Source organism: Syngnathus floridae, chromosome 12 (genome assembly GCF_059516105.1).
Source record: "Syngnathus floridae isolate MCC-2025c chromosome 12, RoL_Sflo_1.0, whole genome shotgun sequence".
In the NCBI taxonomy this organism is placed as follows: domain Eukaryota; kingdom Metazoa; phylum Chordata; class Actinopteri; order Syngnathiformes; family Syngnathidae; genus Syngnathus; species Syngnathus floridae.
The window spans coordinates 14,289,133-14,314,881 of NC_142424.1; the positions used below are offsets into that span (position 1 = coordinate 14,289,133).

Here is a 25,749-nt window from a genome sequence, read left to right on the forward strand (position 1 = left end):
CTTTCCATTGGCGTCGTTTTCGCGTATAGCAAATCCGATTGGTTGGGAAGGGGGCACGGTTATGCAGCCGAGGGGTCCTGTGATCGGTGGGATGTAAAGTAGGCGTCGACGTCACGTCCGCGTCACGTGACCACGACGTGGCAGACGTCATATAGCAACCGCTGTTTTGTTTAGTAGACTTACAGTTGTTATGCATTGACATAATGGCGCACACACCAAATAGATTTAAATAAATTAAATAATTCTTCTGCCCACTCTCTTTTAAACAAGTTAACTCTCCCCGCGGATTTGAATTCCGGCGAAAGTTACGCCCATCGACGTCACGTATGTCACGTGACCACGACGTGGCAGATGTCATATAGCAACCGCTGTTTTGTTTAGTAGATTTACAGTTGTTATGCATTGGCATAATGGTGTGCACTCAAAATAGATTTAAATAAATTAAATATTTCTTCTGCCCACTCCCTTTTAAACAAGTTAACTCTGCCCACGTCCATTGACGTCTTGTCTGCGTCACGTGACCACGACGTAGCGACGTCATATAGTAACCGCTGTTTTGATCAGTAGACTTAGTTATTATGCGTTGACATAATGGCGCACTGGTTAGCATGGCCACCTCTTAAGCATGATGTTGCGGGTTCGACGCCTGATCAATGTTAGCATGGAGTGAGCTGAAGTGCATGGCGCTGAAGATTTGAATCTTTGAAATGCGCTGAGGTCTGACATATCAGGCAGAATGGTTTGCCATCACGTTCAACAAAAAATAGAAACTTTCCCACTCTGATTAAAACGTCCTGTGTTCATCTACGTATTTTCGTTTTGCTGTGCATCTTTTCCCTGCCATTTCGAGAGCCCAATTGACACTCATAGTTTAAAGAAATGTGTTTGCCCATCCTACTTTGTGGAATTTCACCACATGCGCTTTTGACCAAAATACCAAATTGAACTCAAGTGAAGCCAACACGCACTCTGATCCGCCGTCAGCACGTCATTCACGCCAGCGTGGCTGGCTTTTTCGCCGTCCGTGGCGGGGCAGTCCCGCTGCGGTAGCGCCTCGTACAACATGGCCTCCAGCTCCAGGATCCTCTGGGCCGCAATCCTCGTCCATCAGTGGTCCGGCGGGAGATTTGAGGGCGGCTTACCTTATGAGCCTGGTCCATGGAACACTTCCTGAAGTCCAACTCTTCATCCAGGTAGCCCTTCTGCTTGCAGAACATATCCTAGCACAGCTCAAGGTCAGAATTGTTGGGGTACATTGCCGGAGTTCCCCTTGGCTGATGTCGCATGTCTGTCTACCTTCTCACTTTCAATGTCCAACATCTTCTGTTGAAGTGCTGACTTGGTCACTTTGATGTATTCTAACCACTGAGGAAAGGCTGCTGTCACATAAGCAGAATGCGAGAGCGTGCGTGGACGTGCGCGTTACCTTCTCGGCTAGGGTGAGAAGGGTCCTGGCGTGAATCACGACCACCTGCTCCTCGTTGGTGAGATTCTGCAAGAGCCCAAAGGCACAGCGTCAACAAGCTTCTTTCAGCGCAAAGCCTTCCAAAAGTCACATTTGAGCCGCCGAGTCTCGTGGAGTGCGAACATAAGGAGTTCGACATACACTTACGGCGTTATAGCCCAGGATGTCCAGCTTCTTCATCAGATCACTGATGACGATGTCCGGGGGAAAGGCGCAAGGAGCAATGTAAGGTGTTCTGGGACCTCGGGTTAAGGTTAGGGTTGCGAGGGACGCCTTACGTACGCTCACGCCCTCGGCCTCGCAGTAGATCTGCAAAGGGCTGAGGCCGTCTGGGAAACGGACTTGCAGAAACTTCAAGACGGGGGAGCGCCACTCCCTCTCCTGAAAGGCAGAGGCATGCATCCGTCCGTCCGTCCGTCCGTCACATCTCTGGCCTCAACACGCTTGTGCGAGTCTTCCCACCTCCAGCTCCAGGATGCGGAACTCAAGCAGTTCGTTTTGGTCTCGGATATCCTGGATGTGCTCTTTCAGACGCGCTTCTTCCGCCTCCATCCGCCTGACCTGAAAAGACAGTCAGACCTCATCTGCGGGGCTTCCCGACAGGTGTGACGCCAAGCGACTCCGCCCAGCGCCTTTCTTTCCGTCACCTTTTCGGCCAACTGCTGATTGCTCTGACGCAGCAGCTGCTTCTCCTCCACCCACTTGACATTCTAGAAGAGACAAACGCGTGGACAGCTTTGGAATGTTGTGTCATTTTCATCCACAAATTCTTTGGTTGACTGGAAAATGACATTTGCTTTTCTCCGCATTTTCCCAGCCACGTTCGGGGGGGGGGGGGGGTGGGGGTTGGTCCAGTAATGCCAGACGGATGAGTGACTGAAGAATGTAGCTATTTTGTCTGAGAAAAAGGTGTGCTCATTGATGAGCTTACCTGTCCTTGTTGCTTCAGCGCTGACTCCAGATCTGCTACTCTGCTTTGATAGTGACCCATTTCTACCATCAGCTTTTCTCTGGTCTGAAAGGAGGAGGAGGGAGGCTCCTCCTCCTCCTTTCAGACCAGAGAACACCCGAGGCTGGGTGAGAACGGGGAGGCTGCGACCCGGCCGGGGGTTGCGGGAAGGGGCGCCACCTTGATCTCCTTCTCGGCGTCGTAGTCCCCTTCGCTGGTCTGGGCTAGCAGAGCGTAGGCTCGTTGCAGCGCTTGATATTCTTGCGTCAGCTGGCGGTAGCGAAGCTCCGCCTCTTCATGCACACACCAATGCAACACAGCACTCGTACCAGAATCAGTCAGACCGGCGACAAAGCACCCGCGACGCAAAGACGAGTCCGATTCCAGGCTGAAGAGGAATGTTTGGTGCCAATACGCTGGCAGAAATGGCGGGCTACCTCTTCGGGTTCCGTGTCGGGGGTTCTGTCGGTGTGAAAAGACAAGGACGATCCGTCCGAGTCCACCAACACGTCTTCGTCGTAGCCGTAAAATGTTCTGATGACCTGCGGGCGCGGAAGCAAACATCTCTCTGAACAAACTGAAGCGACACCTCACGATGAATCGACGAGAGGAACGATAGCGAGAAAAAGGCCATTTCATCTTCCGCAACACCAAGCAGCCGCAAACAAACAGACCCACCTTGCAGGACCTCACGCTTTGTTCCTCCTCAGAGATTCTCGACGTCGGTATCGTAGCAGCAAATCTCTCTCCTGTCGACACAAATAATCCGCCTTTGAGATTCTTTGGATGCAAAGGGAACGAACGGCTCCGGCGCAGAAACAAACGCGACTCACAATGACATTTCTGACATGAGCTCCTGTCTCCAGAGCCTGAAAAACACGTCACCGGCGATGATTGGAGGGACGCTCGTCTTTTCCAAAAGTGACAACTACAGGGTGTGTCAGGGTTTTCCAGATTATCTTTATCGTATCATTATGTTGCTTTGACTTTGACTGCAACCTGTAATAAATAATATTATTTATCCCTTATTTATCCCTATCGCTTATCCCTTCCTACACAAAGTCGTAAAACACCCCTTGCTATGTTTTGACTAGAGGTCAAGGGCTTCCTCTATTCAATCCACTCTTACACCCACCCTGTTTCTCTTAATTAAAATGCTCGTGCAGGAGCCGAGAGTCAGACTTCATTCGTACAACGGATGGACTCTCCACCTGCAGGTGTCCAAAAGAACTTACTTGTCTCCCGTGTGGTTCTTGCAAAATAAGTTGGAGCGAGCGCAACTCTAACAGGGTGCATTTTGCCACTAGCTGCCTACGGACAATGATGTCGCGCTCGCGGCTCATGGTTGACGGGCTGAGCAGCCGGGCAAGTCCGTCGTTTTCAGCGCACAGCGAGTGGCAAAGGCGCTGACAAAACGGGAGCTTTGAGCTGCTGAAAACGGCAAAACAAGTCTAAAGCGTGTTCAAACGCGTGCGCACAATGCTCCTGCTTGAAAGGTCGAAATTTAAGGGGCCAATTTTTTGGATGGCGGCCGCCGGCCAAGCTTTGGACGCAAAAGGTTTCCTGGCGACAGCGAGCGAGCGTGGCGCTGCCGTACGTGCACCGAGTCGCCTGCCTGAAGACCTTGGACAAGTCGTCGATGATGTGCCGCTGCTCCACAACTTGAAGGAACTCCATTTCACCGTCCTGCTGGCCGCAACCGCGGTCCAGGTCATTGAGCGAACTAGGCCTTCTCTGTGGAACACAAATGCAGTGGACTCTGTTGGCACGCCGCCGTTGTCCGCGTCGACTTACCAAGCTTGCCATCTCCTCGTTCTCCTGGGTGACAAAGCGCACTTTGTTTTCAAGGCGACACAGCACCAGCGAGAGTTCTTCATTCTTCCTGCTCAGGCGTTTGTTTTTGTACAGGAGTGGCAGAAACTGGCTTTCTGTTTCTCTCAGTCGCTTTAGCTGCAAGCATGAAGTGCGGGATGTGAAAGACGCACAACACGCGGGCCAGAACGTATCCATTCCTTTTGCATCGGTTTGAACGGAATCGTGGCTTTGGCTCCCAATAAAAGACATCTACCAGGCAACCGACTCGACGCGCCGCTCAACTAATAAGCAAGCGCAATGGGTGCCTCGCTGGATGGCGCGCATCAAACGTAGCGCAAACCTTCAAGCGTGCCGTCAATAAATTACCAGTTCATTGCGCTCTTCAGAAAGCAGGGCGTTTCGATCCTCCAGGTTCCTGATGACTGCGCTGAGCTCAGCGATTTTCAGATGAAACCGTCGCGTGTCCCGATCCTCCTGAGACTGAAAACGCCCCGCAACACACACACACAAGCACTCGTTCAAAGTTCAAAACTGTTTTTGTGCTACCTTCCTCCAGCAACGAACTAAGTCATGCGTACTGCAAGTGTGTGATGAGGTGGCTTACGCAATGAAGAGGATTGCTAGTAGCGGCGTTGACCCCACTTCCAGGGTAGTTTAGGCCCGCCCTTTGGGAATCCCTCAGGGCAGCGATCTGCTGCTCGGCAGCCTGAGTCTGCAGCTGAAGGCGGTGGACGTGGCCGGCCCCAGGGCTTCATCCAAAACACTAACCGCTCTGTCTTTCAGCTTGATCTCATCCGTCTGGATGTACAAACGGGGAGCGCTCAGGCAGGCGGGCAAACTCATTTGCCAGAATTGTGACAAAAACAAAGAGAGCAACCGGCCAATTTTTTTTCTTGAATCGACTAGAACACCTTTGCTGTGACAAAAGCGAAGCGAGCAACCGGACCTTTTCTTCTTGTGAAATAGAATAGAATAGAATGCCTTAGGTGTCATTGCACTGCAGGTATACAACGAAATTGGGAACATAGCCACGCACCGCGCATCTGATCAGTCCTACCAGTCGGCGGATCTCCCTCTCGCAGTCTCTCTTGGTTCGGCTCAGCTCCTCCCGATGCTGGTGATGAGCCGATCGGAGCTCGGCCGCTCGGGACTGCCAGGCCTGCTGGGCCGCTGCCAGGGCTTCTTCCGCGCTCCTGGTGGAGGCGACACCGCTCGGTCTCCCGACACCGCCGCGTCTCCTCCACCTCCGCCAGCAAAGCGCCCCCCCCTCCTCACCTGAGCAGACATTGCGCCACACCGGGCCATTGAGACCGCAACGGAGCGCCGCGACGCTTACTGGGGACAAGCTACACAATACGGTAGCGGCCGCATCGAAGCCCGACGTGGCGTGCGGATAGTCAGACACGGATAGAGCGGATCACCTTGTCCATGGAGCCGTCCCTCAGGCTGAGGACCAAGGCATTCAGTCGCTGGATCTCTCCATCTTGATTTTGATCACTCTCATCAGCTCCATTTCATGCTGCCGCAGTAATGTCTCCCTGGTAATGGCTAACTCTTTCTGCTTCTCCTCATGGAGTTTGCTTTTGAGTTCCGTCATGGCGGCGGTGGCACGGTGGTGCTCCGCCCGCAGGTCCTGACTTCTCTCTCTCTCCAGACAGCTGACCTGACATGACTTAGACTTAGACTTAGACAAACTTTATTGTCATCTTGTCTGCACATGGTGCATACAAAACGAAATTCCGTTGCATACGTCTTACAACAAAGTAGTGATATTGCAGTTGAATAGAAGTAACATATCCTATGAAAATATATATATATACATATACTATATATATATATATATATATATATTAAAAATAAGTATAAAGTGCAGCAGTGATAATTATGCAATAGTGCAAGTAGGCAAAACAGTATTCAAGAGTGTGCAGAGGAATGCTAAACCATGTATTAAACTTCTATTTAAAGGGTTTATACAAGTTCAGTAAAGTTGGTAGTGCGAGATAGTGCAAGATAGAGGTCCGTAGTGTCATACAGTTCTGTGAATGTGTGATGCAGAGTTCAGTTTAGAGCTCAACAGTTCTAGTGTTCAACAGTCTGATGACAGCAGGGAAAACGCTGTTGCAGAACCTGGTGGACCTGCAGCGGATGCTGCAAACCTCTTCCCAGAGGGCAGCAGGGAGAACAGTCCATGGTGGGGGTGTGATGGGTCATTGATGATGTTACGGGCACGGGACATGCAGCGCTGAGATGAAATGTCCTGAATGGAGGGAAGAGGAGCCCCTATGATCCTCTCTGCTGTCCTCACCACTCTCCTCACGTTCTTCCAATCGGAGGCGGTGCAGCCTCCACACCACACAGAGAGACAGCTTGTCAGAATGCTCTCTATGGTGCTCCTGTAGAACGTCCTCATGATGGGTGGGGGCAGGTGGGCTCTCCTCATCCTCCGCTGTAAGTACAAGCGCTTCTGTGCCCTCTTGACCAGTGCCGTAGTGTTCATAGTCCAGGTGAGGTCTTCTGTGATGTGGACCCCCAGGAATTTGGTGCTGCTGACCACCTCCACAGCTGAGCTGTTGATGATCAGTGGAGCGTGGTGAGGCTGTTTTCTCCTGAAGTCGACGATGATCTCCTTCATCTTCTCCTCATTCAGGATCAGGCTGTTTTCTCTGCACCAGCCCACCAGCTGCTCCACCTCCTCTCTGTAGTCCAGGTCGTTGTTGTCTCTGATGAGCCCCACCACCGTTGTGTCGTCTGCTGACTTCACGATGTGATTGGTGGTGAACCTGAGGACGCAGTCGTGTGTCATCAGGGTGAACAGCAGGGGGCTCAGGACGCAGCCCTGAGGGGAGCCTGTGCTGAGGGTGATGACATCAGAGGTGTTCTGTCCGACCCGGACTGACTGAGGTCTGTTGGTGAGGAAGTCTAGCAGCCAGTTGCGAAGGGGGGTGTTGAAGCCCAGGTGTTCCAATTTTCCTACCAGATGCTATGGGATGATGGTGTTAAACGCTGAGCTGAAGTCCAGGAACAGCATCCGCACATGGGTGTTCTTCTCCTCCAGGTGAGCCAGGCTCAGGTGAAGAACGGAGGAGATGGCGTCCTGAGTGGAGCGGTTTTGCCGGTCGGCAAACTGGAACGGGTCAAATAATAGGGGGAGTCTGGAAACGATGTGACCTTTAAGCAGCCTTTCGAAGCACTTCATCATAACCGGAGTCAGTGCAACAGGCCGGTAATCATTAAATGAGGTGATTTGAGGTTTCTTCGGCACCGGAATGATGGAGGCAGTCTTAAAGCACGCCGGCACTTTGGCTTGGCCCAGCGAGGTGTTAAAAATGTCTGTGATGACCCCAGCCAGATGACTTGCACATTCCCTGAACACACGCCCAGGAATGTTGTCGGGGCCAGGGGCCTTACAGGGGTTGACTCTCCTCAGGGTCTTCAACACATCGGCGGAGTCAAGGCAGAGTACCTCCTCTTCCTGATGGGGGACAGTTTTAACTGCTGGAGTGCCGTTTAGTGCCTCGAACCTCCCAAAGAAGTTATTTAGACCATTTAGAAAGTCAGCATCAACTACACCCACCAGGGGGGGGAGGGTGAGTTGTAGTCTGTAATCGCCCGTATGCCTTGCCACATACTCCTGATGTTTTTGACGTTGTGGAAACGATCCTGAAATTTTCGACTGCGGTCTCGCTTCGCTATCCTGATGGCACGGTTCAAGTTGGCTCTCGCTGTCCTCAGTGTCTCCTTGTCGCCAGACTTGAAGGCAGAGTTCCGCGCTCGTAGCGTTTGACGTACCTCCTCAGTCATCCAGGGTCGTTGGTTGCCCCGGGTGATGATATTCTTAGTGGTGCTGACGTCCTCGGTGCATTTGTTGATGTAGGCTGACACAGTCATGGCACACGCATGTCTAATCTACATCGGGAAAACTGGGAGGGAGGGAGGCAGGCAGGGAGGCAGGCAGGGAGGCAGGCAGTGTCTGTCTGTTGAGGTTTTCACCTTGTTCTTCTCCTGCTGAAGTTCTAACTGGACGTCCATCAGTGTGGTTCTCAGCTCGTCATTGGTGGCCTGAAGGGCGTCTGTTCGCTCCGCCTTGGCCCGCCCTGCCGGAGCTCGTTTGGACATCTCTTACTCGAGTCTCGCCCGGTCGTCAGTCAGAGATCACATTTGTACCTGGAGAGCACAAACGCAGCGCTGTTTTCCACTGGCTTCGAACTCAACTTCAATCGGTACCGTAACTTACAACATCATAAACATAGAACTAGCTTGACTTATTCATTGAATAAATGCATTTGGTTCTTCAAAACTGCATCACGCAACATAGCGTGACCGAGACGGCCGTTATCCACCTGCGTGAAGTTATTTGGTGAAATGAATGAGATGTTTAAGACACCATCGTTCTGTCTCTATGTAGATGAAGGGAAATAATCGATTGCTGAAGGTCCAAAGGTGTTGTGATAAACAAATAAACATATTAGTAATTAGTGACATATTTGTGATAAACATATTAGGCAGGATAATCACATATGTTAACTTGACTGCCCACACTGTATTTATTTATGGTTATTTGTTAAATCGAGTACTGTTAGACATGAAATAGGAAGTGTTTAACATAAATGGAAGACGAAAGGGGTACTCACCATTGTAGCTCCTGCTGGTCAATGATACGAGCCTCTTCTTGCAGTGGAAAACATACAGCCAACAAACACCGTGGAACCTAAAGGAATGAAATTAAACATTAACATTTAGCCTCAACCAACATTCACAGATACAACGCAACGCAAACTACACAAACGTAAATCTTTTTAAACACAATGAGTTGTACTTACCGTGTACGCTCTAGACGGTCCACTTGCAAGCAGAAAATAAAGATATTTCTGTTGATAATCGTCGTGTTTGTATCCGGTGTCTCGCTCAAGGCCATTGCGCCCACAGATTTGAATTTTGGCGAGAGTTCAGCCTATTGACGTCATTTCCGCGGTGTAATACCCGCATATCTGAAACGGCAAAGTTAAGAGTAGAGTTAAATAAAGTTTTTAGTCAACGCAATAATTTACAACCGTTGACCAGTCGAAATAATCGTCGAAATTTGGCGTCTGTGGCTGGAAGCAGACGCCGAGTTCGACATTCCTCCCAAACGCCACACTCCCTCGCTTTTCAGGGCTCAAAAAAAACAGTTGTAATTACCTTGTACGCTCTAGACGGTCAAGTTGCAAGCTGAAAACAAAAATATTTGCCTTGTTAGTCATCGTGTTACTAACCGCTGTGTCTTGTTTGCCAGAATTGCCGCTTTCCTACTTCCTGTTGCAAGCCACGCCCACGGATTATAATTTTGCCGTGAGTTCCGCCTATTGACGTCATGTCCGCGTCACATGACTGCGACGTAATATTATCTAAAACTGTTTGTGCGGTATTGTGTTGTTCTGTGCGGTATTGTGTTATTCTGTGTGGCGTCGTGTTGTTCTGTGCGGTGTCGTGTTGTTCAGTGCGACGTCGTGTTGTTCAGTGCGGCATGGTGTTGTTCAGTAAGGCATGGTGTTGTTCAGTGCGGCATGGTGTTCAGTGCGGCATAATGTTGTTCAGTGCGGCATAATGTTGTTCAGTGCGGCATGGTGTTGTTCAGTGCGGCATGGTGTTGTTCAGTGCGGCATGGTGTTGTTCAGTGCGGCATAATGTTGTTCAGTGCGCCATAATGTCGTTCAGTGCGGCATGGTGTTGTTCAGTGCGGGATGGTGTTGTTCAGTGCAGGATGGTGTTGTTCAGTGCAGGATGGTGTTGTTCAGTGCGGCATGGTGTTGTTCAATGCGGCATGGTGTTGTTCAGTGCGGGATGGTGTTGTTCAGTGCAGGATGGTGTTGTTCAGTGCGGCATGGTGTTGTTCAGTGCGGCATGGTGTTGTTCAGTGCGGCATGGTGTTGTTCAGTGCGGCATGGTGTTGTTCAGTGCAGGATGGTGTTGTTCAATGCGGGATCGTGTTGTTCAGTGCGGCATGGTGTTGTTCAGTGCGGCATGGTGTTGTTCAGTGCGGCATAATGTTGTTCAGTGCGGCATGGTGTTGTTCAGTGCGGCATGGTGTTGTTCAGTGCGGCATGGTGTTGTTCAGTGCGGCATGGTGTTGTCCAGTGCGCCATAATGTTGTCCAGTGCGCCATAATGTTGTTCAGTGCGGCATGGTGTTGTTTAGTGCGGGATGGTGTTGTTCAGTGCAGGATGGTGTTGTTCAGTGCGGCATGGTGTTGTTCAATGCGGCATGGTGTTGTTCAGTGCGGGATGGTGTTGTTCAGTGCGGCATGGTGTTGTTCAGTGCGGCATAATGTTGTTCAGTGCGGCATGGTGTTGTTCAGTGCGGCATGGTGTTGTTCAGTGCGGCATGGTGTTGTTCAGTGCGGAATGGTGTTGTTCAGTGCGGCATGGTGTTGTTCAGTGCGGCATGGTGTTGTTCAGTGCGGGATGGTGTTGTTCAATGCGGGATCGTGTTGTTCAGTGCGGGGTGGTGTTGTTCAGTGCAGGATGGTGTTGTTCAGTGCAGGATGGTGTTGTTCAGTGCGGCATGGTGTTGTTCAATGCGGCATAATGTTGTTCAGTGCAGCATAATGTTGTTCAGTGCGGCATGGTGTTGTTCAATGCGGCATGGTGTTGTTCAGTGCGGGATGGTGTTGTTCAGTGCGGCATGGTGTTGTTCAGTGCGGCATGGTGTTTTTCAGTGCAGCATGGTGTTGTTCAGTGCGGCATGGTGTTGTTCAGTGCGACATGGTGTTGTTCAGTGCGGCATGGTGTTGTTCAGTGCAGGATGGTGTTGTTCAGTGCAGGATGGTGTTGTTCAATGCGGGATGGTGTTGTTCAGTGCGGCATGGTGTTGTTCGATGCGGCATGGTGTTGTTCAGTGCGGAATGGTGTTGTTCAGTGCGGAATGGTGTTCAGTGCGGCATGGTGTTGTTCAGTGCAAAATGGTGTTGTTCAGTGCGGGATGGTGTTGTTCAATGCGGGATGGTGTTGTTCAGTGCGGGATGGTGTTGTTCAGTGCGGCATGGTGTTGTTCAATGCGGCATGGTGTTGTTCAATGCGGCATGGTGTTGTTCAGTGCAGGATGGTGTTGTTCAGTGCGGCATGGTGTTGTTCAATGCGGCATGGTGTTGTTCAATGCGGCATGGTGTTGTTCAGTGCGGCATGGTGTTGTTCAGTGCAGCGTAATGTAGTTCAATGCGGCATGGTGTTGTTCAGTGCGGCATGGTGTTGTTCAGTGCGGCATGGTGTTGTTCAGTGCGGGATGGTGTTGCTCAGTGCGGCATGGTGTTGCTCAGTGCGGCATGGTGTTGTTCAGTGCGGGATGGTGTTGTTCATTGCGGCATGGTGTTGTTCAGTGCGGCATGGTGTTGTTCAGTGCGGGATGGTGTTGTTCAGTGCGGGATGGTGTTGTTCAGTGCGGCATGGTGTTGTTCAATGCGGGATCGTGTTGTTCAGTGCGGCATGGTGTTGTTCAGTGCGGCATGGTGTTGTTCAGTGCGGCATGGTGTTGTTCAGTGCGGCATAATGTTGTTCAGTGCGGCATAATGTTGTTCAGTGCGGCATAATGTTGTTCAGTGCGGAATGGTGTTGTTCAGTGCGGAATGGTGTTGTTCAGTGCGGCATGGTGTTGTTCAGTGCGGCATGGTGTTGTTCAGTGCGGCATGGTGTTGTTCAGTGCGGCATGGTGTTGTTCAGTGCGGCATGGTGTTCAATGCGGGATGGTGTTGTTCAGTGCGGCATGGTGTTGTTCAGTGCGGCATGGTGTTGTTCAGTGCGGCATGGTGTTGTTCAGTGCGGCATGGTGTTGTTCAGTGCGGCATGGTGTTGTTCATTTCGGCATAATGTTGTTCAGTGCGGCATAATGTTGTTTAGTGCGGCATGGTGTTGTTCAGTGCGGGATGGTGTTGTTCAGTGCGTTATAATGTTATTCAGTGCGGCATGGTGTTGTTCAGTGCGGCATGGTGTTGTTCAGTGCGGCATGGTGTTGTTCAGTGCGGCATAATGTTGTTCAGTGCGGCATAATGTTGTTCAGTGCGGCATGGTGTTGTTCAGTGCGGCATGGTGTTGTTCAGTGCGGGATGGTGTTGTTCAGTGCGGGATGGTGTTCAATGCGGAATGGTGTTGTTCAGTGCAGGATGGTGTTGTTCAGTGCGGCATGGTGTTGTTCAGTGCGGCATAATGTTGTTCAGTGCGGCATGGTGTTGTTCAGTGCGGCATGGTGTTGTTCAGTGCGGCATGGTGTTGTTCAGTGCGGCATAATGTTGTTCAGTGCGGCATGGTGTTGTTCAGTGCGGCATGGTGTTGTTCAGTGCGGCATAATGTTCAGTGCGGCATAATGTTGTTCAGTGCGGCATGGTGTTGTTCAGTGCGCGATGGTGTTGTTCAGTGCAGGATGGTGTTGTTCAGTGCGGCATGGTGTTCAGTGCGGGATGGTGTCTTTCAGTGCGGCATGGTGTCGTTCAGTGCGGCATGGTGTCTTTCAGTGCGGCATGGTGTCGTTCAGTGAGGCATGGTGTTGTTCAGTGCGGCATGGTGTTGTTTAGTGCGGCATGGTGTTGTTCAGTGCGGGATGGTGTTGTTCAGTGTGGCATGGTGTTCAGTGCGGCATGGTGTTGTTCAGTGCGGTATCGTGTTGTTCAGTGCGGAATCGTGTTTCTCAGTGCGGTATCGTGTTGTTCAGTGCAGTATCGTTGTGTTGTTCGTATTGTGTTGTGTTGTTCGTAATGTGTTGTGTTGTTCGTATTGTGTTGTGTTGTTCGTATTGTGTTGTGTTGTTCATATTGTGTTGTTCATATTGTGTTGAGTTGTTCGTATTGTGTTGTGTTGTTCGTATTGTGTTGCCTTTAACACTTAGCCTCTAACACTTAGCCTCTAACACTTAGCCTCTAGCATCTAGAAGGTAAATAAATAGGAAGGAAGGACTCACCGGTGACGTCTTCGCCCACGTCCAAGCGTTGTACTTTGTATTTTCATCCTTCTGACAGTGGAAAACATAGCCAACAAACACCGTGGAACCTAAACGAATGAAAGAAAACTATCATTTGGCCACAACCAACATTCACAGATACAACACAATGTGACGTGCGGGGTTGAGGTTAAAGGTTGAGTGAAGGGCCCTCGTTTTAAACTACTTTTTTGAAAAGGATTGGGAACAAGTAAGACGTATTTAATTTATTTAATGGGAAGTAGTAAGAGCTATTGAATTTAATCTATGTATTATATTCTATTGTATTGTATTCTGTTGTATTCTTTTGGATTGTATTCACACTAACCCCACTAAAACTTCAGCCCACAAAAACTCGCCTCTGGCGCCTAGCCTCTGGCACTTAGCCTCTAACACTTAGCCTTTAACACTTAGCCTTTAACACTTAGCCTTTAACACTTAGCCTTTAACACTTAGCCTAGAAGGTGAATAAATAGGGTTAAAGGTTGAGTGAAGGGACCTCGTTTTAAACTACTTTTTTGAAAAGGAGTGGGAACAAGTAAGACGTATTTAATTTATTTAATGGGAAGTAGTAAGACTTATTAAATTTATTTAATCTACTTTTCTTCCCAGGCAAAATTTGATGTGCTGCAATTCCAAATTTCCAAAGTGAATGAAGGAATGAAGTCCTTTAAATTATGATTTTGTATAAATACTAGGCATTAACACAAAATCGACGGCACAAAATGGGCAGACTTTACTTGTTTGAAAAGGACTGGTTACAAGACAGACTTTTTTAATTTATTTAATGGGAAGAAGACTTATTTAGTTTAATTGATCTATTTTTGTTCCCTGGCAAAATTCGATTTGCTGCAATTCCAAATTTCCAAAGTGAATGAAGGAAAGAAGTCTTTTAAATTATGATTTTGCTTAAATACTAGGCATAGACACAAAATCTGCGGCACAAAATGGGCAGACTTTACTTGTTTGAAGAGGACTGGTTACAAGACAGACTTTTCTGATTTATTTAATGGGAAGAAGACTTATTTAGTTTATTTAATCTATTTTTGTTCCCTGGCAAAATTGGATTTGCTGAAATTGTATTTTGCCAAATCTTGCCTTGAGACCTGATAGGAAGTATTAAACGCTTAGTTAAATCAATACAAGTTGGTAATAAGAGCGAGTAATGTTGGTTGAACCGATGAATGAAGGTTGAAAGCTATTTAAATTATGACTTTGTATAAATACTAGATATTAACAGAACATCTACTGCGCGAAATGGGCAGAGTTTACTTGTTTGAGAAGGAGTGGCTTATTCAAAACTAAGATTTATTTAATCTGTTTGTTCCCAGGCAAAATTGGATGTGATGCAATTCCAAATTTCACCACATGATGGTGCCCAATTTTGACTTCATAGGACATATTAAACACTTAGCTTGTTATTATGTTCAAGGTAATCAGATTTGTTTATTATTCTAATGGCCTCTTCAAAACTATTCTGGATTACTACTTTGGATCTATTCTACATTACTTGGCAACAACATACTCTGTAACAGATTAGGCAGTATAATCATATCTGTTAACTTGAGAGTGCCCACACTCAATCTACTTATCGTGATGTGTTAAATCAATTACTGTTAGACATTATTTGTCTGATAATCTACCAAATCTTTGAATTGAAGAATTTGTGATTTAATTAATAGCTTGTTGTTATATTAAGGGTAATCACACTTGTATATAATTCTAATGGCCTTCTTTTGAAAACTATTCTGAATTACAACTTTGGATCTTATATTACTTTGCAACAATCTACTCCGTGACAGATTAGGCAGTATAATCACATATGTTAACTTCAGTGCCCACACTGTATTAATTTATGGTTATTTGTTAAATCAAGTACTGTTAGACATGAAATAGGAAGTGTTTAACATAAATGTTATGGCTACTCACCATTGTAGCTCGCTCCTGGTCAATGATACGAGCCTCTTCTTGCAGTGGAAAACTTGCAGCCAACAAACACCGTGGAACCTAAAGGAATGAAATTAAACATTAACATTTCGCCTCGACCAATTTTCACACGTACAACGCAACGCGGCTACACTTCTGCTATTACAAACGTAAATCTCCTTAAACACAATGAGTGTTACTTACCGTGTACGCTCTAGACGGTCCAGTTGCAAGCAGAAAATAAAGATATTTCTGTTGATAATCGTCGCTGCTCAGTGGCTCACGGCCATCGCGCCAACAGATTTGAATTTTGGCGGAGGTTCGGGCAATTACGTCATATCCGCGGCACATGACTGCGACGTAATACCCGCTTATCTGAAACGGCAGTTAAAAGTAGAGTTACATCAAGTTTTCTTGGAACCTAAACGAATGAAAGAAAACTATCATTTGGCCACAACCAACATTCACAGATACAACACAACGTGCGGGGTTGAGGTTAAAGATTGAGTGAAGGGCCCTCGTTTTAAACTACTGTTTTGAAAAGGAGTGGGAACAAGTAAGACGTATTTAATTTATTTAATGGGAAGTAGTAAGACTTATTAAATTTATTTAATCTACTTTTCTTCCCAGGCAAAATTTGATGTGCTGCAATTCCAAATTTCCAAAGTGAATGAAGGAATGAAGTCCTTTAAATTATGATTTTGTATAAATACTAGGCATTAACACAAAATCGACGGCACAAAATGGGCAGACTTTACTTGTTTGAAAAGGACTGGTTACAAGACAGACTTTTTTAATTTATTTAATGGGAAGAAGACTTATTTAGTTTAATTGATCTATTTTTGTTCCCTGGCAAAATTCGATTTGCTGCAATTCCAAATTTCCAAAGTGAATGAAGGAAAGAAGTCGTTTAAATTATGATTTTGTTTAAATACTAGGCATAGACACAAAATCTACGGCACAAAATGGGCAGACTTTACTTGTTTGAAGAGGACTGGTTACAAGACAGACTTTTCTGATTTATTTAATGGGAAGAAGACTTATTTAGTTTATTTAATCTATTTTTGTTCCCTGGCAAAATTGGATTTGCTGAAACTGTATTTTGCCAAATCTTGCCTTGAGACCTGATAGGAAGTATTAAACGCTTAGTTAAATCAATACAAGTTGGTAATAAGAGCGAGTAATGTTGGTTGAACCGATGAATGAAGGTTGAAAGCAATTTAAATTATGACTTTGTATAAATACTAGATATTAACAGAACATCTACTGCGCGAAATGGGCAGAGTTTACTTGTTTGAGAAGGAGTGGCTTATTCAAAACTAAGATTTATGTAATCTGTTTGTTCCCAGGCAAAATTGGATGTGATGCAATTCCAAATTTCACCACATGATGGTGCCCAATTTTGACTTCATTGGACATATTAAACACTTAGCTTGTTATTATGTTCAAGGTAATCAGATTTGTTTATTATTCTAATGGCCTCTTCAAAACTATTCTGGATTACTACTTTGGATCTATTCTACATTACTTGGCAACAACATACTCTGTAACAGATTAGGCAGTATAATCATATCTGTTAACTTGAGAGTGCCCACACTCAATCTACTTATCGTGATGTGTTAAATCAATTACTGTTAGACATTATTTGTCTGATAATCTACCAAATCTTTGAATTGAAGAATTTGTGATTTAATTAATAGCTTGTTCAGGGTAATCAGACTTGTATATAATTCTAATGGCCTTCTTTTGAAAACTATTCTGAATTACAACTTTGGATCTTATATTACTTTGCAACAATCTACTCGGTGACAGATTAGGCAGTATAATCACATATGTTAACTTCAGTGCCCACACTGTATTTATTTATGGTTATTTGTTAAATCAAGTACTGTTAGACATGAAATAGGAAGTGTTAAACATAAATGTTATGGCTACTCACCATTGTAGCTCGCTCCTGGTCAATGATATGAGCCTCTTCTTGCAGTGGAAAACTTGCAGCCAACAAACACCGTGGAACCTAAAGGAATGAAATTAAACATTAACATTTCGCCTGGACCAACATTCACACGTACAACGCAACGCGGCTACACTTCTGCTATTACAAACGTAAATCTCCTTAAACACAACGAGTGTTACTTACCGTGTACGCTCTAGGCAAAATTGGATGTGATGCAATTCCAAATCTATCTGAAACGGCAGTTAAAAGTAGAGTTACATCAAGTTTTCTTTTTTAATCAACACAATCATTTACAACCGTTGACCAGAAAGAATCGTCGAAATTCGACGTCCCCCACAAACGCCACGCTCACTCGCTTTTCAGGGCAACAAAAGTACTTCTTTTTAAAAACGATGAGTTGTACTTACCGTGTACGCTCTGGACGGTCCAGTTGCGAGCAGAAAATAAAAATATTTCTCTTGTTAGTCGTATGTTACCATCCGCTGTGTCTTTGTCAACATCGCCGCCATTTTCCTACTTCCTGCTGCGAGCCACGCCCACGGATTTAAATTTGGGCGGAAGCTCTTTCCATTGGCGTCGTTTTCGCGTATAGCAAATCCGATTGGTTGGGAAGGGGGCACGGTTATGCAGCCGAGGGGTCCTGTGATCGGTGGGATGTAAAGTAGGCGTCGACGTCACGTCCGCGTCACGTGACCACGACGTGGCAGACGTCATATAGCAACCGCTGTTTTGTTTAGTAGACTTACAGTTGTTATGCATTGACATAACGGCGCACACACCAAATAGATTTAAATAAATTAAATAATTCTTCTGCCCACTCTCTTTTAAACAAGTTAACTCTCCCCGCGGATTTGAATTCCGGCGAAAGTTACGCCCATCGACGTCACGTATGTCACGTGACCACGACGTGGCAGATGTCATATAGCAACCGCTGTTTTGTTTAGTAGATTTACAGTTGTTATGCATTGGCATAATGGTGTGCACTCAAAATAGATTTAAATAAATTAAATATTTCTTCTGCCCACTCCCTTTTAAACAAGTTAACTCTGCCCACGTCCATTGACGTCTTGTCTGCGTCACGTGACCACGACGTAGCGACGTCATATAGTAACCGCTGTTTTGATCAGTAGACTTAGTTATTATGCGTTGACATAATGGCGCACTGGTTAGCATGGCCACCTCTTAAGCATGATGTTGCGGGTTCGACGCCTGATCAATGTTAGCATGGAGTGAGCTGAAGTGCATGGCGCTGAAGATTTGAATCTTTGAAATGCGCTGAGGCCTGACATATCAGGCAGAATGGTTTGCCATCACGTTCAACAAAAAATAGAAACTTTCCCACTCTGATTAAAACGTCCTGTGTTCATCTACGTATTTTCGTTTTGCTGTGCATCTTTTCCCTGCCATTTCGAGAGCCCAATTGACACTCATAGTTTAAAGAAATGTGTTTGCCCATCCTACTTTGTGGAATTTCACCACATGCGCTTTTGACCAAAATACCAAATTGAACTCAAGTGAAGCCAACACGCACTCTGATCCGCCGTCAGCACGTCATTCACGCCAGCGTGGCTGGCTTTTTCGCCGTCCGTGGCGGGGCAGTCCCGCTGCGGTAGCGCCTCGTACAACATGGCCTCCAGCTCCAGGATCCTCTGGGCCGCAATCCTCGTCCATCAGTGGTCCGGCGGGAGATTTGAGGGCGGCTTACCTTATGAGCCTGGTCCATGGAACACTTCCTGAAGTCCAACTCTTCATCCAGGTAGCCCTTCTGCTTGCAGAACATATCCTAGCACAGCTCAAGGTCAGAATTGTTGGGGTACATTGCCGGAGTTCCCCTTGGCTGATGTCGCATGTCTGTCTACCTTCTCACTTTCAATGTCCAACATCTTCTGTTGAAGTGCTGACTTGGTCACTTTGATGTATTCTAACCACTGAGGAAAGGCTGCTGTCACATAAGCAGAATGCGAGAGCGTGCGTGGACGTGCGCGTTACCTTCTCGGCTAGGGTGAGAAGGGTCCTGGCGTGAATCACGACCACCTGCTCCTCGTTGGTGAGATTCTGCAAGAGCCCAAAGGCACAGCGTCAACAAGCTTCTTTCAGCGCAAAGCCTTCCAAAAGTCACATTTGAGCCGCCGAGTCTCGTGGAGTGCGAACATAAGGAGTTCGACATACACTTACGGCGTTATAGCCCAGGATGTCCAGCTTCTTCATCAGATCACTGATGACGATGTCCGGGGGAAAGGCGCAAGGAGCAATGTAAGGTGTTCTGGGACCTCGGGTTAAGGTTAGGGTTGCGAGGGACGCCTTACGTACGCTCACGCCCTCGGCCTCGCAGTAGATCTGCAAAGGGCTGAGGCCGTCTGGGAAACGGACTTGCAGAAACTTCAAGACGGGGGAGCGCCACTCCCTCTCCTGAAAGGCAGAGGCATGCATCCGTCCGTCCGTCCGTCCGTCACATCTCTGGCCTCAACACGCTTGTGCGAGTCTTCCCACCTCCAGCTCCAGGATGCGGAACTCAAGCAGTTCGTTTTGGTCTCGGATATCCTGGATGTGCTCTTTCAGACGCGCTTCTTCCGCCTCCATCCGCCTGACCTGAAAAGACAGTCAGACCTCATCTGCGGGGCTTCCCGACAGGTGTGACGCCAAGCGACTCCGCCCAGCGCCTTTCTTTCCGTCACCTTTTCGGCCAACTGCTGATTGCTCTGACGCAGCAGCTGCTTCTCCTCCACCCACTTGACATTCTAGAAGAGACAAACGCGTGGACAGCTTTGGAATGTTGTGTCATTTTCATCCACAAATTCTTTGGTTGACTGGAAAATGACATTTGCTTTTCTCCGCATTTTCCCAGCCACGTTCGGGGGGGGGGGGGGGGGGTGGGGGTTGGTCCAGTAATGCCAGACGGATGAGTGACTGAAGAATGTAGCTATTTTGTCTGAGAAAAAGGTGTGCTCATTGATGAGCTTACCTGTCCTTGTTGCTTCAGCGCTGACTCCAGATCTGCTACTCTGCTTTGATAGTGACCCATTTCTACCATCAGCTTTTCTCTGGTCTGAAAGGAGGAGGAGGGAGGCTCCTCCTCCTCCTTTCAGACCAGAGAACACCCGAGGCTGGGTGAGAACGGGGAGGCTGCGACCCGGCCGGGGGTTGCGGGAAGGGGCGCCACCTTGATCTCCTTCTCGGCGTCGTAGTCCCCTTCGCTGGTCTGGGCTAGCAGAGCGTAGGCTCGTTGCAGCGCTTGATATTCTTGCGTCAGCTGGCGGTAGCGAAGCTCCGCCTCTTCATGCACACACCAATGCAACACAGCACTCGTACCAGAATCAGTCAGACCGGCGACAAAGCACCCGCGACGCAAAGACGAGTCCGATTCCAGGCTGAAGAGGAATGTTTGGTGCCAATACGCTGGCAGAAATGGCGGGCTACCTCTTCGGGTTCCGTGTCGGGGGTTCTGTCGGTGTGAAAAGACAAGGGCGATCCGTCCGAGTCCACCAACACGTCTTCGTCGTAGCCGTAAAATGTTCTGATGACCTGCGGGCGCGGAAGCAAACATCTCTCTGAACAAACTGAAGCGACACCTCACGATGAATCGACGAGAGGAACGATAGCGAGAAAAAGGCCATTTCATCTTGCGCAACACCAAGCAGCCGCAAACAAACAGACCCACCTTGCAGGACCTCACGCTTTGTTCCTCCTCAGAGATTCTCGACGTCGGTATCGTAGCAGCAAATCTCTCTCCTGTCGACACAAATAATCCGCCTTTGAGATTCTTTGGATGCAAAGGGAACGAACGGCTCCGGCGCAGAAACAAACGCGACTCACAATGACATTTCTGACACTAGCTCCTGTCTCCAGAGCCTGAAAAACACGTCACCGGCGATGATTGGAGGGACGCTCGTCTTTTCCAAAAGTGACAACTACAGGGTGTGTCAGGGTTTTCCAGATTATCTTTATCGTATCATTATGTTGCTTTGACTTTGACTGCAACCTGTAATAAATAATATTATTTATCCCTTATTTATCCCTATCGCTTATCCCTTCCTACACAAAGTCGTAAAACACCCCTTGCTATGTTTTGACTAGAGGTCAAGGGCTTCCTCTATTCAATCCACTCTTACACCCACCCTGTTTCTCTTAATTAAAATGCTCGTGCAGGAGCCGAGAGTCAGACTTCATTCGTACAACGGATGGACTCTCCACCTGCAGGTGTCCAAAAGAACTTACTTGTCTCCCGTGTGGTTCTTGCAAAATAAGTTGGAGCGAGCGCAACTCTAACAGGGTGCATTTTGCCACTAGCTGCCTACGGACAATGATGTCGCGCTCGCGGCTCATGGTTGACGGGCTGAGCAGCCGGGCAAGTCCGTCGTTTTCAGCGCACAGCGAGTGGCAAAGGCGCTGACAAAACGGGAGCTTTGAGCTGCTGAAAACGGCAAAACAAGTCTAAAGCGTGTTCAAACGCGTGCGCACAATGCTCCTGCTTGAAAGGTCGAAATTTAAGGGGCCAATTTTTTGGATGGCGGCCGCCGGCCAAGCTTTGGACGCAAAAGGTTTCCTGGCGACAGCGAGCGAGCGTGGCGCTGCCGTACGTGCACCGAGTCGCCTGCCTGAAGACCTTGGACAAGTCGTCGATGATGTGCCGCTGCTCCACAACTTGAAGGAACTCCATTTCACCGTCCTGCTGGCCGCAACCGCGGTCCAGGTCATTGAGCGAACTAGGCCTTCTCTGTGGAACACAAATGCAGTGGACTCTGTTGGCACGCCGCCGTTGTCCGCGTCGACTTACCAAGCTTGCCATCTCCTCGTTCTCCTGGGTGACAAAGCGCACTTTGTTTTCAAGGCGACACAGCACCAGCGAGAGTTCTTCATTCTTCCTGCTCAGGCGTTTGTTTTTGTACAGGAGTGGCAGAAACTGGCTTTCTGTTTCTCTCAGTCGCTTTAGCTGCAAGCATGAAGTGCGGGATGTGAAAGACGCACAACACGCGGGCCAGAACGTATCCATTCCTTTTGCATCGGTTTGAACGGAATCGTGGCTTTGGCTCCCAATAAAAGACATCTACCAGGCAACCGACTCGACGCGCCGCTCAACTAATAAGCAAGCGCAATGGGTGCCTCGCTGGATGGCGCGCATCAAACGTAGCGCAAACCTTCAAGCGTGCCGTCAATAAATTACCAGTTCATTGCGCTCTTCAGAAAGCAGGGCGTTTCGATCCTCCAGGTTCCTGATGACTGCGCTGAGCTCAGCGATTTTCAGATGAAACCGTCGCGTGTCCCGATCCTCCTGAGACTGAAAACGCCCCGCAACACACACACACAAGCACTCGTTCAAAGTTCAAAACTGTTTTTGTGCTACCTTCCTCCAGCAACGAACTAAGTCATGCGTACTGCAAGTGTGTGATGAGGTGGCTTACGCAATGAAGAGGATTGCTAGTAGCGGCGTTGACCCCACTTCCAGGGTAGTTTAGGCCCGCCCTTTGGGAATCCCTCAGGGCAGCGATCTGCTGCTCGGCAGCCTGAGTCTGCAGCTGAAGGCGGTGGACGTGGCCGGCCCCAGGGCTTCATCCAAAACACTAACCGCTCTGTCTTTCAGCTTGATCTCATCCGTCTGGATGTACAAACGGGGAGCGCTCAGGCAGGCGGGCAAACTCATTTGCCAGAATTGTGACAAAAACAAAGAGAGCAACCGGCCAATTTTTTTTCTTGAATCGACTAGAACACCTTTGCTGTGACAAAAGCGAAGCGAGCAACCGGACATTTTCTTCTTGTGAAATAGAATAGAATAGAATGCCTTAGGTGTCATTGCACTGCAGGTATACAACGAAATTGGGAACATAGCCACGCACCGCGCATCTGATCAGTCCTACCAGTCGGCGGATCTCCCTCTCGCAGTCTCTCTTGGTTCGGCTCAGCTCCTCCCGATGCTGGTGATGAGCCGATCGGAGCTCGGCCGCTCGGGACTGCCAGGCCTGCTGGGCCGCTGCCAGGGCTTCTTCCGCGCTCCTGGTGGAGGCGACACCGCTCGGTCTCCCGACACCGCCGCGTCTCCTCCACCTCCGCCAGCAAAGCGCCCCCCCCTCCTCACCTGAGCAGACATTGCGCCACACCGGGCCATTGAGACCGCAACGGAGCGCCGCGACGCTTACTGGGGACAAGCTACACAATACGGTAGCGGCCGCATCGAAGCCCGACGTGGCGTGCGGATAGTCAGACACGGATAGAGCGGATCACCTTGTCCATGGAGCCGTCCCTCAGGCTGAGGACCAAGGCATTCAGTCGCTGGATCTCTCCATCTTGATTTTGATCACTCTCATCAGCTCCATTTCATGCTGCCGCAGTAATGTCTCCCTGGTAATGGCTAACTCTTTCTGCTTCTCCTCATGGAGTTTGCTTTTGAGTTCCGTCATGGCGGCGGTGGCACGGTGGTGCTCCGCCCGCAGGTCCTGACTTCTCTCTCTCTCCAGACAGCTGACCTGACATGACTTAGACTTAGACTTAGACAAACTTTATTGTCATCTTGTCTGCACATGGTGCATACAAAACGAAATTCCGTTGCATACGTCTTACAACAAAGTAGTGATATTGCAGTTGAATAGAAGTAACATATCCTATGAAAATATATATATATACATATACTATATATATATATATATATATATATTAAAAATAAGTATAAAGTGCAGCAGTGATAATTATGCAATAGTGCAAGTAGGCAAAACAGTATTCAAGAGTGTGCAGAGGAATGCTAAACCATGTATTAAACTTCTATTTAAAGGGTTTATACAAGTTCAGTAAAGTTGGTAGTGCGAGATAGTGCAAGATAGAGGTCCGTAGTGTCATACAGTTCTGTGAATGTGTGATGCAGAGTTCAGTTTAGAGCTCAACAGTTCTAGTGTTCAACAGTCTGATGACAGCAGGGAAAACGCTGTTGCAGAACCTGGTGGACCTGCAGCGGATGCTGCAAACCTCTTCCCAGAGGGCAGCAGGGAGAACAGTCCATGGTGGGGGTGTGATGGGTCATTGATGATGTTACGGGCACGGGACATGCAGCGCTGAGATGAAATGTCCTGAATGGAGGGAAGAGGAGCCCCTATGATCCTCTCTGCTGTCCTCACCACTCTCCTCACGTTCTTCCAATCGGAGGCGGTGCAGCCTCCACACCACACAGAGAGACAGCTTGTCAGAATGCTCTCTATGGTGCTCCTGTAGAACGTCCTCATGATGGGTGGGGGCAGGTGGGCTCTCCTCATCCTCCGCTGTAAGTACAAGCGCTTCTGTGCCCTCTTGACCAGTGCCGTAGTGTTCATAGTCCAGGTGAGGTCTTCTGTGATGTGGACCCCCAGGAATTTGGTGCTGCTGACCACCTCCACAGCTGAGCTGTTGATGATCAGTGGAGCGTGGTGAGGCTGTTTTCTCCTGAAGTCGACGATGATCTCCTTCATCTTCTCCTCATTCAGGATCAGGCTGTTTTCTCTGCACCAGCCCACCAGCTGCTCCACCTCCTCTCTGTAGTCCAGGTCGTTGTTGTCTCTGATGAGCCCCACCACCGTTGTGTCGTCTGCTGACTTCACGATGTGATTGGTGGTGAACCTGAGGACGCAGTCGTGTGTCATCAGGGTGAACAGCAGGGGGCTCAGGACGCAGCCCTGAGGGGAGCCTGTGCTGAGGGTGATGACATCAGAGGTGTTCTGTCCGACCCGGACTGACTGAGGTCTGTTGGTGAGGAAGTCTAGCAGCCAGTTGCGAAGGGGGGTGTTGAAGCCCAGGTGTTCCAATTTTCCTACCAGATGCTGTGGGATGATGGTGTTAAACGCTGAGCTGAAGTCCAGGAACAGCATCCGCACATGGGTGTTCTTCTCCTCCAGGTGAGCCAGGCTCAGGTGAAGAACGGAGGAGATGGCGTCCTGAGTGGAGCGGTTTTGCCGGTCGGCAAACTGGAACGGGTCAAATAATAGGGGGAGTCTGGAAACGATGTGACCTTTAAGCAGCCTTTCGAAGCACTTCATCATAACCGGAGTCAGTGCAACAGGCCGGTAATCATTAAATGAGGTGATTTGAGGTTTCTTCGGCACCGGAATGATGGAGGCAGTCTTAAAGCACGCCGGCACTTTGGCTTGGCCCAGCGAGGTGTTAAAAATGTCTGTGATGACCCCAGCCAGATGACTTGCACATTCCCTGAACACACGCCCAGGAATGTTGTCGGGGCCAGGGGCCTTACAGGGGTTGACTCTCCTCAGGGTCTTCAACACATCGGCGGAGTCAAGGCAGAGTACCTCCTCTTCCTGATGGGGGACAGTTTTAACTGCTGGAGTGCCGTTTAGTGCCTCGAACCTCCCAAAGAAGTTATTTAGACCATTTAGAAAGTCAGCATCAACTACACCCACCAGGGGGGGGAGGGTGAGTTGTAGTCTGTAATCGCCCGTATGCCTTGCCACATACTCCTGATGTTTTTGACGTTGTGGAAACGATCCTGAAATTTTCGACTGCGGTCTCGCTTCGCTATCCTGATGGCACGGTTCAAGTTGGCTCTCGCTGTCCTCAGTGTCTCCTTGTCGCCAGACTTGAAGGCAGAGTTCCGCGCTCGTAGCGTTTGACGTACCTCCTCAGTCATCCAGGGTCGTTGGTTGCCCCGGGTGATGATATTCTTAGTGGTGCTGACGTCCTCGGTGCATTTGTTGATGTAGGCTGACACAGTCATGGCACACGCATGTC

The 25,749-nt window shown here is 48.6% G+C and overlaps 2 protein-coding genes and 3 long non-coding RNA genes across 7 annotated transcripts; all 5 read right to left on the bottom strand.

Moving 5' to 3' along the window:
- Positions 1-750: 750 nt before the first annotated feature.
- LOC148390145 (janus kinase and microtubule-interacting protein 3-like) lies at positions 751-1,867 on the bottom strand. Its single transcript, XM_088392607.1, has 4 exons — positions 1,613-1,867; positions 1,427-1,492; positions 1,297-1,365; positions 751-1,220 (listed from the first exon to the last, which is right to left on the bottom strand). Exons 1-4 carry the CDS (start codon positions 1,865-1,867, stop codon positions 993-995), a joined length of 618 nt encoding a protein of 205 aa, XP_088248733.1. The 3' UTR covers positions 751-992.
- Positions 1,868-2,110: 243 nt separating this feature from the next.
- Positions 2,111-9,422, bottom strand: LOC148390146 (uncharacterized). Of its 2 annotated transcripts, none has more exons than XR_015861701.1 (7): positions 9,050-9,422; positions 8,861-8,937; positions 8,220-8,393; positions 3,093-3,163; positions 2,852-2,956; positions 2,397-2,707; positions 2,111-2,175 (listed from the first exon to the last, which is right to left on the bottom strand). It is a non-coding gene; the product is annotated as an uncharacterized LOC148390146 (long non-coding RNA). The 2 variants fall into 2 exon arrangements; XR_015861700.1 differs by having other exon boundaries at positions 2,397-2,736.
- Positions 9,423-17,542: 8,120 nt separating this feature from the next.
- Positions 17,543-19,482, bottom strand: LOC148390147 (janus kinase and microtubule-interacting protein 3-like). Its single transcript, XM_088392608.1, has 4 exons — positions 19,228-19,482; positions 19,042-19,107; positions 18,912-18,980; positions 17,543-18,835 (listed from the first exon to the last, which is right to left on the bottom strand). The coding sequence occupies exons 1-4, from the start codon at positions 19,480-19,482 to the stop codon at positions 18,608-18,610; spliced, it is 618 nt and encodes a 205-aa protein (XP_088248734.1). The 3' UTR covers positions 17,543-18,607.
- A 243-nt stretch (positions 19,483-19,725) lies between these two features.
- On the bottom strand, positions 19,726-21,977 carry LOC148390148 (uncharacterized). 2 transcript variants are annotated; one of them, XR_015861814.1, is made up of 5 exons: positions 21,827-21,977; positions 20,866-21,766; positions 20,711-20,781; positions 20,015-20,574; positions 19,726-19,790 (listed from the first exon to the last, which is right to left on the bottom strand). It is a non-coding gene; the product is annotated as an uncharacterized LOC148390148 (long non-coding RNA). The 2 variants fall into 2 exon arrangements; XR_015861813.1 differs by having other exon boundaries at positions 20,866-21,977.
- Positions 21,978-22,483: 506 nt separating this feature from the next.
- LOC148390149 (uncharacterized) lies at positions 22,484-23,506 on the bottom strand. Its single transcript, XR_015861536.1, has 3 exons — positions 23,269-23,506; positions 22,905-23,122; positions 22,484-22,645 (listed from the first exon to the last, which is right to left on the bottom strand). It is a non-coding gene; the product is annotated as an uncharacterized LOC148390149 (long non-coding RNA).
- Between the last annotated feature and the right edge of the window lie 2,243 nt (positions 23,507-25,749).

Excerpts from the sequence above, each read along its gene's own strand:
- LOC148390145 (XM_088392607.1), bottom strand. The coding sequence starts at position 1,867 with ATGCATGCCTCTGCCTTTCAGGAGAGGGAGTGGCGCTCCCCCGTCTTG. Across the intron at positions 1,366-1,426 it reads TTCTCACCCTAGCCGAGAAG|TGGTTAGAATACATCAAAGT; the intron begins GTAACGCGCACG and ends GCCTTTCCTCAG. Across the intron at positions 1,221-1,296 it reads TGGACATTGAAAGTGAGAAG|GATATGTTCTGCAAGCAGAA; the intron begins GTAGACAGACAT and ends GAGCTGTGCTAG.
- LOC148390147 (XM_088392608.1), bottom strand. The coding sequence starts at position 19,482 with ATGCATGCCTCTGCCTTTCAGGAGAGGGAGTGGCGCTCCCCCGTCTTG. Across the intron at positions 18,981-19,041 it reads TTCTCACCCTAGCCGAGAAG|TGGTTAGAATACATCAAAGT; the intron begins GTAACGCGCACG and ends GCCTTTCCTCAG. Across the intron at positions 18,836-18,911 it reads TGGACATTGAAAGTGAGAAG|GATATGTTCTGCAAGCAGAA; the intron begins GTAGACAGACAT and ends GAGCTGTGCTAG.